This window comes from Oryctolagus cuniculus, chromosome 8, assembly GCF_964237555.1.
Source record: "Oryctolagus cuniculus chromosome 8, mOryCun1.1, whole genome shotgun sequence".
In the NCBI taxonomy this organism is placed as follows: Eukaryota; Metazoa; Chordata; class Mammalia; order Lagomorpha; family Leporidae; genus Oryctolagus; species Oryctolagus cuniculus.
Window position 1 is genome coordinate 128,024,641 of NC_091439.1, and position 17,046 is coordinate 128,041,686.

The 17,046-nt window shown below is 40.8% G+C and overlaps 1 protein-coding gene and 1 pseudogene across 6 annotated transcripts in view; one reads left to right on the forward strand and one right to left on the reverse strand.

Annotated features, from left to right (window-relative positions):
• The window catches only part of LOC100344368 (SPARC (osteonectin), cwcv and kazal like domains proteoglycan 3), a 484,325-nt gene that overhangs the window by 141,949 nt on the left and 325,330 nt on the right, over nt 1-17,046 (reverse strand). For all 6 annotated transcript variants that reach the window (XM_070048215.1, XM_070048217.1, XM_070048219.1 and 3 more), the window contains one exon: nt 1,422-1,536. In XM_070048215.1, coding sequence (XP_069904316.1) covers nt 1,422-1,536 — 115 coding nt within the window. The remainder of the gene's footprint in view (nt 1-1,421; nt 1,537-17,046) is intronic.
• LOC108175733 (dCTP pyrophosphatase 1 pseudogene) lies at nt 10,583-11,188 on the forward strand (annotated as a pseudogene).

Sequence of the window (17,046 nt, forward strand, 5' to 3'; positions counted from 1 at the left end):
CAGTTGTGAAAATATATTCAGCTGGAGTAGGAATGGGGAAGACACAAACATCAAGGAACCCTTTAGAAAAGAAGCTATACTTGGCTACACCATGTAAAAAGAGGGCTGATGAACACATCCAAAGTGGTGCCAGAAGTCACTGGATGGGCAGTATTGAAGAGAACGGATGCTGGAGGCGATGATAGGAAACACAGAAGGCAGAGGGCTCTAAAGCTGACCCTACAGAGGCGTGAGGCAGCAAAAGGGAGCTTCAGGAACGGAGCTCCTGGAAATCAGCATGTTGCCCCTCTACCAGCGCTTCCTGTCATTCTGCACGTGTCCTAATGTCTGAGCACTAACCCTGACCTTCACATCAATAAACCTACTTTTGTATGAAAAAGAAACTGGCTAGTTGCTTTATTAAAGGCAACACTGGTACATAATTTTATGTTAGATTTTTATGTGCAATATTACTTAATTAAAGACCAATATAGATGTCATAATAGAAGTTCAGGAGTTGAACTAGTCATTGTGGGACTGTAACATGGACCAGTAAGTATACCATGTCCAGAACAATACCTAGTGTACATTAAATCAATTTCATGCTAACTATGTATTTTCATTATTCACATTTGTCTGGGAAACAAAGACAAAAATCAGTTATTCACATTAATAAGGGCACTCCAGAATAATGCGTGTCAGACATAATAAAACATGATAAATTGCTGCAAATGTTTTGGGAATGGGTTTTGACTGACAGAAACGTCTATTTCCTACACTTTATTTTTTAGAGCAGTGAAGGACTGAAAGTATAGCCACAGGGACATTTTATAAGGGTAAACAACATCTCAACTCTAAAAATATTATGTAAACTTTAGTAACTAATCAAAGTCAAATTATATACATAAGTTAGATGTCAAATTTATTTCATTATTTTATCAGCTATTACACAAATAAAATAAAAACAGAAGCAATTTTAATTTAAGAGATTATTTCATAAGGTATGACATACACACACACTTATATGGAGTACATACCTCTTTATTTAAAACTGTCAGTAATAATTGAGCAGTTTCACATCTAATCAAACTACTTTATCCTTCAAAAGTTAATTACAAATAATTTACCTTCTCCAAAATGAAAAGAATTGATCTAAAGCATGCACTCAGAGACATTTATAAAAGGCATTGTTTTAGATTTCTTATATGTGGTAAGAACATAGGGATGAGGCACCCATGAGTTATAACCAAAATACATAAAAACCTATTATTTGCTGCAACAATTCAGGCTAAGGGGGCAAAATCACCCTAACAATATAATTATCGTTCAGTATATATATAAAAACAAACTTACTGCATATTTAATGTCAAACTTTATCACAAAGCATTTTACAAGTGGGACAATTTTATAAATAATTTTATAAATAAATTGTCATCACTTACCTCTCTTAACATGTCTGCTGGTACTCGTGGACTTCCCCGATGGACATGGGCAATGTCCTTCGCATCTGACTGAGATCTGTTTCCCTAAGACACACGCCTGATATTCTAGTTTGCACTAAAGAAAAAGAGAATAAAAAAGTAGTAATTAAAATACACTTAGTCATAACATTAGAATGCCAGGAAGTTATTTTGCGTACAGCTTGAAAATTTTTTCTGCTGGATAATATATTCCCAATACTAAGGTGTCATTTTACACACTCACTATCTAGTGCTCTATTGAGGAGACAGTTGGCTTCAGTGTCATTTTGGTGAGTGTTCATGGAGAAATGTAATAGTCTCAAAATTTATTTCTAATGTGTCAGCTCTTTTATATATTGAGTACAAATTTTCAGAAGCAAACGTGTAGAAGGTTGACACACAGTTGGATAGTACAAAGGATCTTCAAATGTCCATCAAAAATGCACACTATAGGGGCTAGTGCTGTGGCGCAGAGGGTTAGCCCCCTGGCCTAAGGTGCTGGCATCCCCTATGGGCGTCGGTTCGAGTCCTGGCTGCTCCTCTTCCGATCCAGTCTCTGCTGTGGCCTGGGAAAGCAGTGGAAGATGGCCCGAGTCCTTAGGCCCCTGCACCCCTGTGGGAGACCCGGAGGAAGCTCCTGGCTCCTGGCTTGGGATCAGCACAGCTTCTTCGGCCGTTGGGCCGTTGTGGCCAACTGGGGAGTCAACCATCAGATGGAAGACCTTTCCCTCTCTCTGCTTCTCCTTCTCTCTCTGTGTAACTCTTTCAAGTAAAACAAAAAACAAACAAACAAACAAAAAATACATACTATAAAAAACTATGGATAGATTTGCATTTTTTGCACCACAATAGACCTCTATTTTGACTCAATTTTATGCACAATTTGCAAGCACCCTTGTGCCACTCTTGAGCCCTCCTTTAAGTACATTCTTGGGTTTTAGCTGCTTGAGCAGCATGATTTATCTCTCTCAGTGGGCTCTAAGTTTTGAAGACAGAAACTATGCATCAGTGTTTGGCCAGTGACTTGTACATCATCAGTGGTTCATCATCTCACACTAGGCAAGAGATTCTAAAGTATGTACTTACAAATTGACATCATCTATGTTTACCTGTGGTTTCTAGCAAAGACACAATACTCTTTCCCCCATACACTTCTGTATGAAATAAATACGTAAAACCTTTCTATGAGTAAAGAACTCAGATTTATGTTACACTCTGTACTTGTATACGTTTCATATATATTTTTGTTAAGATGATCTTTTTAGTGCCTCTCTAATCCTCACATACAAATGCTTTTTAATATGAGCTCCCAATAATTCTCACAAGGGGACAAATGTGTAGTCATAACACAATAGTTTAACACAAGATTGTTTCTATAAGGCTTAGAGGTTGCCTGCCTTGTTTCATTACAAATATATAGCATAGCATATTTCTCTTCAGTGCTTGTACGGACATAGAACTAGAAAGAATTCAGAATCATCTATGATTCTACGACACATGTGACAGGAAAGGACAATGGGTAAGGAACAAATAGTCCCTCCTGAGTTTTAATCTTATGATGATCATTTCCTAAATGTCAAATTTATGGTTACCTTCCCAAAACTCCGTCTCAGTTTTTATATATAATAATATGTATAATACATAATTTTTAGTAAAATCACGCAGTTTTTTTCCCATGTGGAATAGCTATCACATAAACCAAGTTCTCCACAAAAGTCAGTAAAAGGTGAATGGAATTAAAGCAAAACAATAAAAAATTATACCCATAATTTTTTTTTCCAGTTAAATTTTGTTTTGGTTTGGCTTAGTTTCCCTTATAAACGTGACTGTAAAAGTTTAAGCCTGGGTATCTTTTAATTTACTGTTAAGATAATATTTTCCAACTGCACATTTGACATGATTTTTAAAAATGTGAACCTACTTCATTTTTAAAAAGCAATAATTATCTCCCTACTCTAAAAGAAATAGATCTTGCTAATTCTGAAGTAATATGATTTCTTTAGTGGCTACTTCTATAATTTACTCAGAGCAAATTATTTTAAAATTAAATAGGGCAGACGTCCTGGCTCCAATCGACAAATGCATCAGTGACTAATTTAATTCAGCTTCAGCTGATACCAAGAAGTACCAAGTGCACCCAGTGACTAATCAGATTATTCACGTCTCCACAACATTTCATCTTTCCTTGTCCAATAACTCTTCAGTGGACAACAAAACTATGACTGTAAGAAATAATTAAAAATAAAGCATCCTGAATATGCTTGCAGTGGCTCCTTTGGAGGAACAAACTCTTTTAAATGTAACTGAATATTTCAATAATTGAAAAAGAGGCTTTGTCATTCAAAATCACAATCATTTAGAGTGTAATTAAACATTCCAATATCTAATCAGAAGAAGAAATAAATGGTTCAGCAATTATGAGTACTTTAATGAAAGCCAAGTGAGCTATATGAAACTTTGTGACAGCAAATTCAATATTCCTTACAGTAATTTCTGTTAACTTAATATTTCAGGATGCTATATATAGTCATATGAAATTCTGATTCATGACATAATTTAAGAAAGTTCAAGAGCAGTTGTTAAGTGGTATACAAATAAACCCGTCAATATTAATTAGAGTTAATGTTGTATTTTACCATTTGGAAATGCATTAGCTCCCTTCAAAGATGTATTATGACACACTCATTTACATTTTAAATGTAGTTTACTGTACAGTGATTTTTAAAAACATAAAGGTCTTGCTAAGAGTTGAAAGAATAGCAAACTTCCAGAGCCATTAGTTTATTAAAAAGAGGAACCATGTATCTGCAAGTTCAAAAGCTGGTGAATCATTTTTCTTATTGCTAGACACTAAGAAATTAAAAGAACATAGTATTTAGGAAAATTTCATTGAATTTTCATAAAAAATACCTCACCATGGCTAACTTTCTTTGGCATAATTATAATTTAAAAATTTAAAGCCGTCTTTAAGATTTGCATGATGTGATTAAATTATAGCTTTGCAAATGTGACTTTACAGATGAAACATTTTTCCTTCAGAATAAGTCTACTAAAGACCTTATTTCTCTATGCATTTATTTGAGGTGTAGCAGAATCAATTGAACAGTAAATACCCCCTGTGTGCATAATCACATGAACTTAGTTTACTGTGCTGAAAACTACTTATTTTTATTTAGTTATGAATTGATTTTAGAAAAAAACTTAAAGAATTATATCTAAAACTTATTAAAATACTAAAATGCTGCTTTCCAACTTTTTTAGCTACACATACTGATTGCATTTCTAATTAATAATGTTCAATTTACTTAATTATCACAAAGCTGAAATATTTATAAAGGTATAAGTGAACTAAAATATCACATAAAGGGCATCCTCATTAGTCTATAATCACCAAAAAATGCAAATAATGTAGAGAAAGCCATGATTAATGCATCCAAAATTATCCAAGACTCTGAATAGTGAGAAAATTTAACTTCAGAATGATTTTGGGCTGGCGCCGTGGCTCACTAGGCTAATCCTCCGCCTTGCGGCGTCGGCACACTGGGTTCTAGTCCCGATCGGGGCGCCGGATTCTGTCCCGGTTGCCCCTCTTGCAGGCCAGCTCTCTGCTGTGGCCAGGGAGTGCAGTGGAGGATGGCCCAAGTACTTGGGCCCTGCACCCCATGGGAGACCAGAATAAGCACCTGGCTCCTGCCATCGGATCAGTGCGGTGCGCCAGCCGCGGCGGCCATTGGAGGGTGAACCAATGGCAAAGGAAGACCTTTCTGTCTGTCTCTCTCTCTCACTGTCCACTCTGCCTGTCAAAAAAATAAAAATAAAAAAAAAAAGAATGATTTTGATACCAGTCATGGAAACCTCTTTTATAATCACTTGTTTAATAACAGAATCAAAAAGAAAAAGGGTGATATTATTATGAGAGATCCAGGTCAATTAAACACATTGGCACAGGCTGTTGACCACAGCTTTGAAGATGATGCCATGCAGTCACCATGGCTGTGGTCGATGGTTTCCATCAAAGGCTCTCTCAGCTGGGGACAATTTTCCTCCTCTACCCATGGCATTTGGAGACATTTCTGTTTGTCATAACTAGGGGGTGGAGTGGTTGTTGCTGATATCAACTAGTTAGAGACCAAACATGCCACTGCATACTTTACAATGCACAATGAAAGAATTATCTGGCACCAAATGTCAACCATGCCAAGATGCAAGGGACGGCGCTGTGGCCTAGTGGATAAAGCTGCTGCCAGCAATGTAAGTATTCCATATGAGCTCCAGTTCCAGTCCTGGCTGCTCCACTTCCAATTCAGTTTCCTGCTAATGTGCCTGGGAAACTACTAGAAAATGGCCTGAGTCTTGTGAGAGACCTGGAAGAAGCTCTGGGCTCCTGGCTTCAGACCTGCCCAACTCCAGCCGTTGCAGTCATTTTGGGACTGACCCTGTGGGTGAAAGATCTCTCTCTCTTCATCTCTCCCTCTCTCTCTGTAAACTCTGCCTTTCAAATAAATAAAATAATAATGATAATAATAACAAAATAAAAAAAGTGCTGGCCGGCGCCACGGCTCAGTAGGCTAATCCTCCGCCTTGCAGTGCCGGCACACCAGGTCCTAGTCCCGGTTGGGGTGCTGGATTCTGTCCCGGTTGCCCCTCTTCCAGGCCAGCTCTCTGCTGTGGCCCGGGAGGGCAGTGGAGGATGGCCCAAATACTTGGGCCCTGCACCCTATGGGAGACCAGGAGAAGTACCTGGCTCCTGTCATCGGATCAGCGCGGTGCGCCGGCCGCGGCGGCCACTGGAGGGTGAACCAATGGCAAAGGAAGACCTTTCTCTCTGTCTCTCTCTCTCACTGTCCACTCTGCCTGTCAAAAAAAAAAATAAAAAATAAAAAATAAAAAGTAAAAAAAACAGTGCCAAGACTTAGAAACCCTAAGTAGGCATCCATCTACTGAAATACTGAAAGACAACGAAAGAATTGACTAAACTCTCAAGAGTGCCTTCATATTTCCCTTAGAAAATTCTTGAGTAGTCACTAAAGTAAACCACATATACTAAAAACAACACAAAAAGCAAGTGAGCTAAAACAAAATGCACAATTGACAATGGCTGGCTTTCACTGAGGTATTACTGTTTGCCAAAATCCATGTTCTGCAGTCTTAATTCAATACTCTTTTGATCATAAAAATGATAGAAATATTTTGCAGTCTTTTTTTACTTGCTTAGAAAGTTTTGCAAAATACAAGCTGAAATGGGACTCAAGTGCTGTATAACTCTAATGCAGGAAAAGTTTACAATTAGCAGCAGGTAAGAAATATAAATAATGTTCTTTTTTTCTTATTACAGCAAAAAAATTTATCCTAGTGAATAAACAAATAGGGAAATATGGAATATCATGAATTGTGTTATAAATTCTGGATCAGTCACTAAAGCACAGGAAATAATGTAAAAGCAGACAACTGGGAATTCATGAAATAGAAATATTTTGTACAGTAAAGGAAACAATCAACAGAATGGATGGCACCTACAGAATGAGAGAAAATATTTCCAAGCTACACATTTGGTAAAGGGTTTATATCCAGAATGTCTAAAAGACTCAAAGAACTCAATGGAAAAAAAAAACACACACAATTAAAATGGACAAAAGAAGTAAACAGACATTTCTCAATGAAAGACACAAACAGCCAACAGAAACATGAAAAAAATGTCAACAACACTATTCATCAGGAAATGCAAACCAAAACCGCAATGAGATATCATTTCTGTAAGACTGGAAATTACCAATAAGACAAAGATAGCATGCATTGATTAGGGCGTGGAGAAAAGGCAACCCTTGCATATTACTAAATATAAATTACTATAGGTATTTCGGAAAACAGGATGGAGCTCCCTCAAAAAAAATAATAGAACTACCATATGATTCAGCAATCTCACTTCAGGATATATATCCAAGGGAAATGAGACCCTTCTGTTGAAGACAGCTGCATCTAGTCACAATCTCCAGATAATGAAAACAATCTAAATGTCTATCCAATGATGAATAGATAACGAAAATGTGGTATGTACATATAATGGAATATTACTCAGCCATAAAAATGATGGAATCTTGCATTTCCAACAGAGTGGAACTGGAGGTCATTATGTTATGTGAAATAGCCAAGCGCAGAAAAACAAATATCACAAGATCCTATTCATATGTGGAATCAAAAAAAAAAAAATAGAAGTTAAAATATAATGGTAGGAGAGAGGGCAAGATGGCAGAATAGAAAGGGACATTCTGGGAAAAGACAGTTTAATAAAAGTGGAGATACTGCAACTTCAAGGAAGAGTTAGGGAAGAAACAGCAGAGGAAACTCTTCCGGAACTGCTGGTTCATGGTGGACCTACGTGGAGGGCACGGCCGCCCATGGCTCAGGACCCCAGCTGTGGAATCTATGCACCAGCACTGGAAAGGGAGAGAATTCCCTTCTGCTGAATCACTTCCCAAATGCCCATGAAGAGCTAGGAACTCACTGAGGTTTCCTACATGAGTGGCAGGAGGCAAATCACTGAAGCCCTCCCTGCTGCCCCCTAATGTCTGCACGAGCACAAAGCTGGAGTCAGTAGCTGGAGGTAGGAATCGCACCCAAGCACTCTGATGTGGGATGCTGGAGTCCTAAGCTGTCTCTTAACAGCTCTGCCAAACGCCTGCCTCGGGAGTGTCTTTTATTTTGGGATCTGTGTGCCCTTGTAACCTTTACTCTTGAATTTTCTTCTTTGTGAGGCCATTATTATATACAGGAACACTATACTTAAAAATCTGTTAATACAGGGCCGGCGCTGTGGCACAGCGGGTTAACGCCCTGAGCTGCAGTGCCGGCATCCAATATGGGCACTAGTTTGAGTCCCAGCTGCTCCTCCTCCAATTCAGCTCTCTGCTGTGGCCTTGGAAGGCAGTGGAAGATGGCCCAGGTCCTTGGGCCCCTGCACCCATGTGGGAGACCCGGAGGAGGCTCCTGGCTCCTGGCTTCGTATCAGCGCAGCTCCGGCTGTTGAATTGAGGAGTGAACCATCGAATGGAAGACCTCTCTCTCTCTTTCTCTCTCTCTGCCTCTCCTCTCCCTGTGTAACTGATTTTCAAATAAATGAATAAATCTTTAAAAAATAATTGTAATACATTTTAAAATTTAAGATCAAAAGCCGAGTATGCGTATTTCATAACTGCTTAGTTTTTATTGATTTTAATGAATTCATTTGTACCCCCAGATACACTGCAGCTCAATTCAGAACAGCTAAGATGTGGAATCAACTCAAATGTCCGTGAACTGATAAATGGATTAAGAAAATGTGGCATATATACACTCGGAATACCACTCAGCCATAAAAGAGAATGAAACCCTGTCTTTTGCAACAAAATGAATGCAACTAGAAATCATTATGCTTAGTGAAATAATCCAGTCCCCAAAAGACAAATATCCTATGTTTTATCTGATATGTGGCAGTTAATATATAATGCAAAAAAATGTATAGAAATGAGGGGCCAGTGCTGTGGCGCAGCAGGTTAAAGCCCTGGCCTAAAGCGCCAGCATCCGATATGGGCCCTGGTTCTAGTCCCAGCTATTCCACTTCTGATCCAGCTCTCTGCTGTTGCCTGGAAGAGCAGCAGAAGATGGCCCAAGTCCTTGGGCCCCTCGTACCCACATGGGAGACCCAGAAGAAGTTCCTGGCTCCTAGCTTCGGATCAGCGCAGCTCTGGCCATTGTGGCCATCTGGGGAGTGAACCATCAGATGGAAGACCTCTGTCTCTGTCTCTACTTCTCTCTATAACTCTTTCAAGTAAATAAATTAAATAAATCTTAAAAAAAAGTATAGAAATGAAATGGCCATTTTATAATTTGATCGTCATTTTTATCCCTCACTTATGCTCCTCTGGAACTGTGGTCTTCCCACTTTTTACTTGTTAAATATTATGGTTAGTGGTGAATTAAGCCTGTTATTATAGAGGAGATTGAAATTATGTCCGCAAAAATAAAAAGAAAAGAAGGAAGGAAGGAGGGAGAGGGACAGGGAGGGAAGTATGATTATCATCTTAGAACTGTATCTATCAAATACATGAAACTTGTTCTCTTTATATTAATAAAAATTTTAAAAGTATTTAAATTATTTCAGATCAACACTGTTATCAATTAAGAGTAGCACCTTCCTTTAAAACAAAACTTATTGAGTAGGTATTTGGTACAGGGTTTAAGACACTGCTTGGGATGCCCACGTTGCATATCAGACTACCTGGTTTCAGGTCCAGCTTTGCCTCCAATTCCAGTTTCTTATTATTATGCAACCTCTGAGGCAACAAGTGATGGCTCAAGTAATTGACATCCTGCCCCTACGGGAAGACTCTGATTGGGTTCTAGCCTTGACCAGGCCCCGCCTGGGCTGTTGCAACTTTTAAAAAATGAACTCCTGGATGATGTTTTTTGTATATCTCTGTCACTGAAATGTTCACATACATACACATTAAACAAAATGTAAAAAAAAAAGTTTATAATAATTGATATAATACATATATAACATTAATAAAATTATTTTAATCTTACAATTATTTATATTTTCATTATTTCCCTTAGTATATGGTATGGGCTTTGACAGATAACTCACAGAGTTTTCCGGAAAGATATTGTGATAAGACTAGAAGGTTATGATTCCAAGTACTCTGAAAATGAGGATAACATTTTATAATAAATTATTTTTACAGCTGTAAGTGGAAATTTTTTATTTTTTTGACAGGCAGAGTGGACAGTGAGAGAGAGAGACAGAGAGAAAGGTCTTCCTTTGCCGTTGGTTCTCCCTCCAGTGGCCGCCGCGGCCGGCGCACGTCGCTGATCCGATGGCAGGAGCCAGGAGCCAGGTGCTTCTCCTGGTCTCCCATGGGGTGCAGGGCCCAAGCACCTGGGCCATCCTCCACTGCACTCCCTGGCCACAGCAGAGGGCTGGCCTGGAAGAGGGGCAACCGGGACAGAATCCGGCGCCCCGATCGGGACTAGAACCCGGTGTGCCGGCGCCGCTAGGCGGAGGATTAGCCTAGTGAGCCGCGGCCCCGGCCTGAAATTTGTTTTTAAAAAGAACTGTAGTGAGCAGTAAGAGATGCACTTTAAAAGAATATACAAAGTCCCGGTTGCGGTGGGGTCTGCGGCATGCCCGGTGCTGGTGGGGACACGGGAGGAGAGGGCACTGCCGCTGCCGGCCCGTTCAGCTTTAGCCCGGAGCCCATGCTCGAGGACATTCGGCGCCTCCATGCTGAATTTGCTGCAAAACGAGCCTGGGACCGGTTCTGCCAGCCTGGGAACCTCCTCCTGGCCTTGGTGGGGGAGGTGGGGCAGCTGGCGGAGCTCTTCCAGTGGAAGCCGGACAAGGAGCCTGGCCCGCAAGCCTGGCCCGCCCGGGAGCCGGCCGCCCTGCAGGAGGAGCTCAGCGACGTCCTCATCTACCTCGTGGCGTTGGCAGCCCGCTGCCGCGTGGACCTGCCCCGAGCGGTGCTCTCCAAAATGGACACCAACCGGCGACGCTACCCAGTGCACCTGGCCCGCGGCTCCGCCTGGAAGTACACGGACTTTGGCCGAGGGACCGGCTCGGAAGACTAGGCCGCAGGCGCTGCACCGCTTGCCTGTGAGTCCCCGGGCCAGGGCCCCACCTAGGAACGCGGCCTCGGGACTGGCAGCTCAGCCTGGCAACTGAAGAGCAGTGGGCGGCCCGGCCCTGGCACTCCTGGTCCTGTCCTAACAGATCCGGGTTGAGAGCCCCGCTTCTGGAAGTCTGCCTCCCAGGAGCAGCCGGGAGATGGCTTCCTGGTGTCTTCTGTCCCAGAAAAAAAAAAAAAAAAATATATATATATATATATATATATATGTATGTATGTGTATATATACAAGAAGATGGGAGATGCAGGACAGAAGGTTAAGCATAGCTAACAAGAGAGAAGGCACTGGCTACTCCATTTCCGATTCAGCTGTCTGCTGTGGCCTGGGAAAACAGTAGAAGAAGTTCAAGTCCTTGGGCTCCTGAACCCATGTGGGAGACCAGGAAGAAGCTCCAGGCTTCAGATCTGCACAGCTCCGGCCACTGCAGCCAATTGGGGAGTGAACCATCAGATGGAAGACCTCTCCCTCTCCCTCTCCCTCTCCCTCTCCCTCTCTCTCTCTCTCTCTGCCTCTCCTTTCTCTGTGTAACTCCAACTTTAATATAAATAAATACATCTTTAAACATTTTGAAAATCCCTGATCTTATTAAAGAACTTTAATAAGTTCATAAAATGCATATTAGGAAAATCTGCATAGATTTTTAAAACATTGCACTAAAATAATCTTTTAATTTCATTTTCCACAAATTTTGAAGTACCCCCTACATACTCATTAGAATTATTATATTAGGTTTTCCAGATGAATTAACGTTAGTCATTATGTAGTAACCCTCTTCCACATCTACAACACTTTTGAAAATCTCACTTGATATTAATAGTTACTCTATTATAAATTATGGTATTGAGAGATAGCTTCCTAAAGATCTCTAGTGCTTCTATACATGGAGGTAGCTTTTATTCCATTCTATTTTTTGTATGTAAGAAAGACATTGGCAAGACAGAGAGTTTTCTTTGGAAGGACAGGGCAGCCTTGTTTGCTGCCCAGTTAACAACAACAACAAAGGCACTGTTTCTCAATGGGCAAACGTGGGGCAGCCTCATTTGTAGCTCACTATAAAATATCAGCATATCCTCTCTCTGGCTTGGGGGTCTCTTATGTTCTGCCAGTATCCAATGAAACTGTGGCATATTACAAGTAGAGTTAAAGTCTTAGGCCCTTCACAGTTCATGATTGTTTTGGGCATAGATGATGAAATGCTGATAGAGACATGGCTTTCTGGAAGTGAAATGAATGCAAGTCCCAATGACCAGATCAGAAAATCTGAGAAGATACCCGTGAGGCCACAGTGAAAGCTTTCATGTACCCCATGAACAAGGTTGTGTTCTATGCTACTGAAAGTTTCAAGCCTGAGCAGCAAGAAGTAGACTTGACTCAAATGTCCAAATGTCCCCTGACAACAGAGCACACTTGTCACCAAATCAACCCAATAAGAGGTTGACCAGCGAAGTATTTAATGAACCTTTCATTTTCCCTATGATCCACAAGCAGCTGATACTGTTAAGCATTGGATGAGGTCTTTTTTAAAAAAAAAAAAAAAAAGATTTATTTATTTATTTGAAAGGCAGAGTTACAGAGAGGCAGAGGCAGAGAGAGAGAGAGAGAGAGAGAGAGAGAGAGAGAGATGTCTTCCATCTGCTGGTTCACCCCCTAAATGGCCACAATGGCCGGTGCTGGGCTGATCTGAAGCCAGGAGCCTGGAGCTTCTTCCAGGTCTCCCACATGAGTGCAGTGGCCCAAGTACTTGGGCCATCTGTTGCTGCTTTCCCAGGCCATAAGCAGTAAACTGGATAGGAGGTGGAGCAGCTGGGGACTTGAACCAGTGCCCTATGGGATGCCGGAACTGTAGGCAGCGGCTTTACCAGCCACCCACAGAGTCAACCCTGGGATGAACTTTTGAAAATAGACTCAAAAAGTTTTCTGACTTCACCTCCCTCTCCTCCACATGGTTCACACACCTTAAAAGGGAATCTGGTTATTGAAATGCTGTCTCCAGTGAGTAAGCATATCCCTCAACTGGTCTCGCAGGTAATGAACAGAAAGAAGGGAGGTTATATACACCAATTTCAAATATTCAAGGTTTCTCATTATTTCCCTTAGAAGCAGCCATAGGCTGTCTCTTTGTTGTACCCTCTGGATGTCAGCCTGACCAAAATGGTCCCTGGGAATTCATACTAAATTATGTGTCACACTGCCTACCTAGTCATCTGGTTGTAGTCCATGCAGGGCAGACGGGAAATGAATTGGATTTTATTTTTGCAAAATTCCCCTGGTCCGCTGCCCCCAAGGAAATGTTTCGGTGTGGAGTTTAGGAACTGACAGGAACAGATGGAAAATTTTAGTTACTCACAGGGGTGGGGCACATCCCACCAGCAAGCCACATAAATCCACAGAATCATTGCTTCTGGCCCTGCTGATGCGGCCACAGGTGGGAACTGAAACCAGTAAATCTATAGCAGGCTACTTTTGTAGGTGATAATTTTTTTTTTTTTTTTTTGACAGGCAGAGTGGACAGTGAGAGAGAGACAGAGAGAGAAAGGTCTTCCTTTGCCGTTGGTTCACCCTCCAATGGCCGCCGCTGCAGCCGGCGTACCGCGCTGATCCGATGGCAGGAGCCAGGATCCAGGTGCTTTTCCTGGTCTCCCATGGGGTGCAGGGCCCAAGCACCTGGGCCATCCTCCACTGCACTCCCTGGCCATAGCAGAGAGCTGGCCTGGAAGAGGGGCAACCGGGACAGAATCCGGCGCCCCGACCGGGACTAGAACCCGGTGTGCCGGCGCCGCAAGGTGGAGGATTAGCCTATTGAGCCACGGCGCCGGCCTGTAGGTGATAATTTTGAATGATCTGGGAATGATGTTATCCAAATAGCCCTTGGCAGAAAAGGAGTTCCTCACATCAACTAAGGAGACCCGTTAATACTTTGGTGAGAGAGGAAGAACAACTACCAAGTACCGCTGGGAAAGGAACACTGAAGACCATTGGGGGAAGCAGACAGCAAGAGACAGTACACCCCACATCTTTCCTCCCTGAGCACAATGGCCTTGTGTGGCTCGTGCGACACATTTCACATGCCTTCCATTTACTGACTGCTAGATCTGCCTTCCCAGACATTCTCTTTCCTATGCCTCCTAACCTTACAAAGAGGCCTAGACACAGAAAGGGATGGCAACAGCTCCTGAACTGTCAACACCCGCAGAAGTCTTTCCCACTGCCATTTTCAGTCATTTGGTGAGGTGAATGCATTTAGTGTGGCTGCTGGGAAAAACAGGACAGACCAGACACCCTGCCTTCAAGCAGTCACTCCAAAGAGGAGCCATTTATTATAAGCGAATTGGAAAACCAGTCTATCTATGAACTGAACCTACCCTTGTTTACTCAGCTCCAGGAGAGATACTGATTCACTATTTATGAGCATCTTGCAGGAAGTTCTTCATATAAAAGACGGTATCCAAATAGAAAAGGTAATGCAAAATTTGTCACCAATTGAAGTGACCAATGACACCCCCTAAGAAATGAATACATTCCTGGATACATATAACCTACCAATATTAAATCAAGAAGATACAAAAAAGATCTAAACAGATCCATAACAAGCAATGAGACTGAGGCAATAATAAAAGTCTCCTATCAAAGAAAAACCCAGGACCTGATAGGTTTATTGCTAATTTCTATAAAATATTTACAGAGTAATTAGCTATAATATTTTTCAATGTATTCAAAAAGTTTGGAACAAATGGAACTCTGCCAAACTCTTTTTATGAGGACATCATCACTCTGATTCCAAAACTAAAGACACAGCACATGAAGAAGCTATAGGCCAATATCCTTGATGAACATGGATGGAAAAATTATCAACAAAACATTGGCAAACCAATTCCAACACTGTATCAACAAAGTCACACAACATGATTAAGTGTGATTTATCCTAGAGCTCCAAAGATGGTTCATCATTAAAAAATCAATAATGTTATAAATCCCATCAACAAAATAAAAAACAAAAACCACACGGCATCTCATTAGATGTAAAGAAAGCATTTGATAAGATTCAAAACTCCTTAATGACAAAAACGCTTCAGGAAATTATATGTAAAATGAGCATACCTCAAGATTATGAAAGCTGGGCCAGTGTTGTGCCACAGTGGGTTAACCCTACCTGCAATCCCAGCATCCCATATGGGCACCAGGTACACTGTTTGTGATCTGGTTCCCTGCTAAAGTGCCCGAGAAAGCACCAGAGGATGGCCCAACTACTTGGGTCCTTGTTACCCACTTGGGAGAGCTGGATGGAGTTCCTGGCTCTTGGATTTGGACTGGCCTAACCCCAACGTTGGCAGTCATTAGGGGAGTTAACCAACAATGGGAGATTTCTCCCCTTTCTCTCCTTCTTTCTATCTGTAACTGCCTTTAAAATAAATAAATAAGTCTTCCAAACAAGTTATAAAGGCTATATATGACAAAATAAACAGCCAATTTCATATTCAATGGGGTAAAGCTAAAAACATTTCACTTCAGATCTGTAACAAGGCAGTGATGTCCACTTATACCACTCTGATTTAACATAGTTTTGGTAACATTAACGAGAGCAACTAAGGAAAAAACAAAGGGCAACAAGACAGGAAATGAGGAAGTCAAAATATTCATGTTTGCAGATGACATAAAGTTGTACAATGAAAAACTAAACACTCCACCAAAAAGCTGTCACAACTGGATAAATCAATCAATTCAGCAAATCCACAGAATACAATACCGACATACAAAGAATAACATTTTTATACACCAAAAAAGATCTTACTGAACAAGGAATGGAGAAAGAAACTCAATTCATTATAGCTACCAAAAAATTAAACATTTATAAATAAATGTAGCAAAAACATTGGAAGATCTTTACAATTAATATAAAAATTGATGATGTTATCAAGGATTTAAAAAATGGAAGGATATTCTTTGCCCTTGAGTTGGAAAATGAAATATCTTTAAAATATCTATTGTACTTAAAATAATCTACAGATTGAATGCAATCACTATCAAAAACCAATGATATTCTTACAAAATTAAAAAAATTCTTTAAGGTTCACATAGAGTCTAAAAAGACCTGACAGTCAAAGCAATCCTTAGCAAATAAATAAATGTAATAAAATGAAGGTGGAGGTATTACAATACCTGATTTAAAGCATATTACAATGCTACAATAAGTAAAACAGCAGGACACTGTCATTAAATACTGGCATAAAAACCAATGGAATAGAATAGAGAGCCCAGAAATTATCCCATCTACGCACACCCAACTCATTTTTTAACAAAGATGGGAAGACCATACATTGATAAATGTATGCTGGCAAAACAGGATACATATATATATAATTAGGTGTCTACCTGTCACCATATACAAGCAAAATCAAATCTAGATGGATCATAGACATAAATATAAGACCTAAATCTATGAAATTGGGGAAAAAAAAAAAAAAAACTAGGGGAAACACTTCAAGACATTGGTTTAGGGGCCAGCGCTGTGGCTCACTTGGTTAATCCTCTGCCTGCAGCACCAGCATCCCATGTGGGTGCCGAGTTCTAGTCCCGGTTGCTCCTCTTCCAGTCCAGCTCTCTGCTGTGGCCCAGGAAGGCAGTGGAGGATGGCCCAAGTGCTTGGGCCCTGTACCCACATGGGAGACCAGGAGAAGCACCTGGCTCCTGGCTTCGGATAGGCGCAGCGCCAGCTGCGGCGGCCATTTGGGGAGTGAACCAACAGAAGGAAGACCTTTCTCTCTGTCTCTCTTCCTCACTGTCTGTAACTCTAACTTTCAAATATATAAAAATAAAATCTTAAAAAAATAAAGACATTGGTTTAGGCAATGATATTTTAGATAAGACTCCCAAAACACTGACAAAAAAAGCAAAATTCAAAAACACTGAATTATATCAGACTCACAAGCTTCTGCACCAAGAAGGA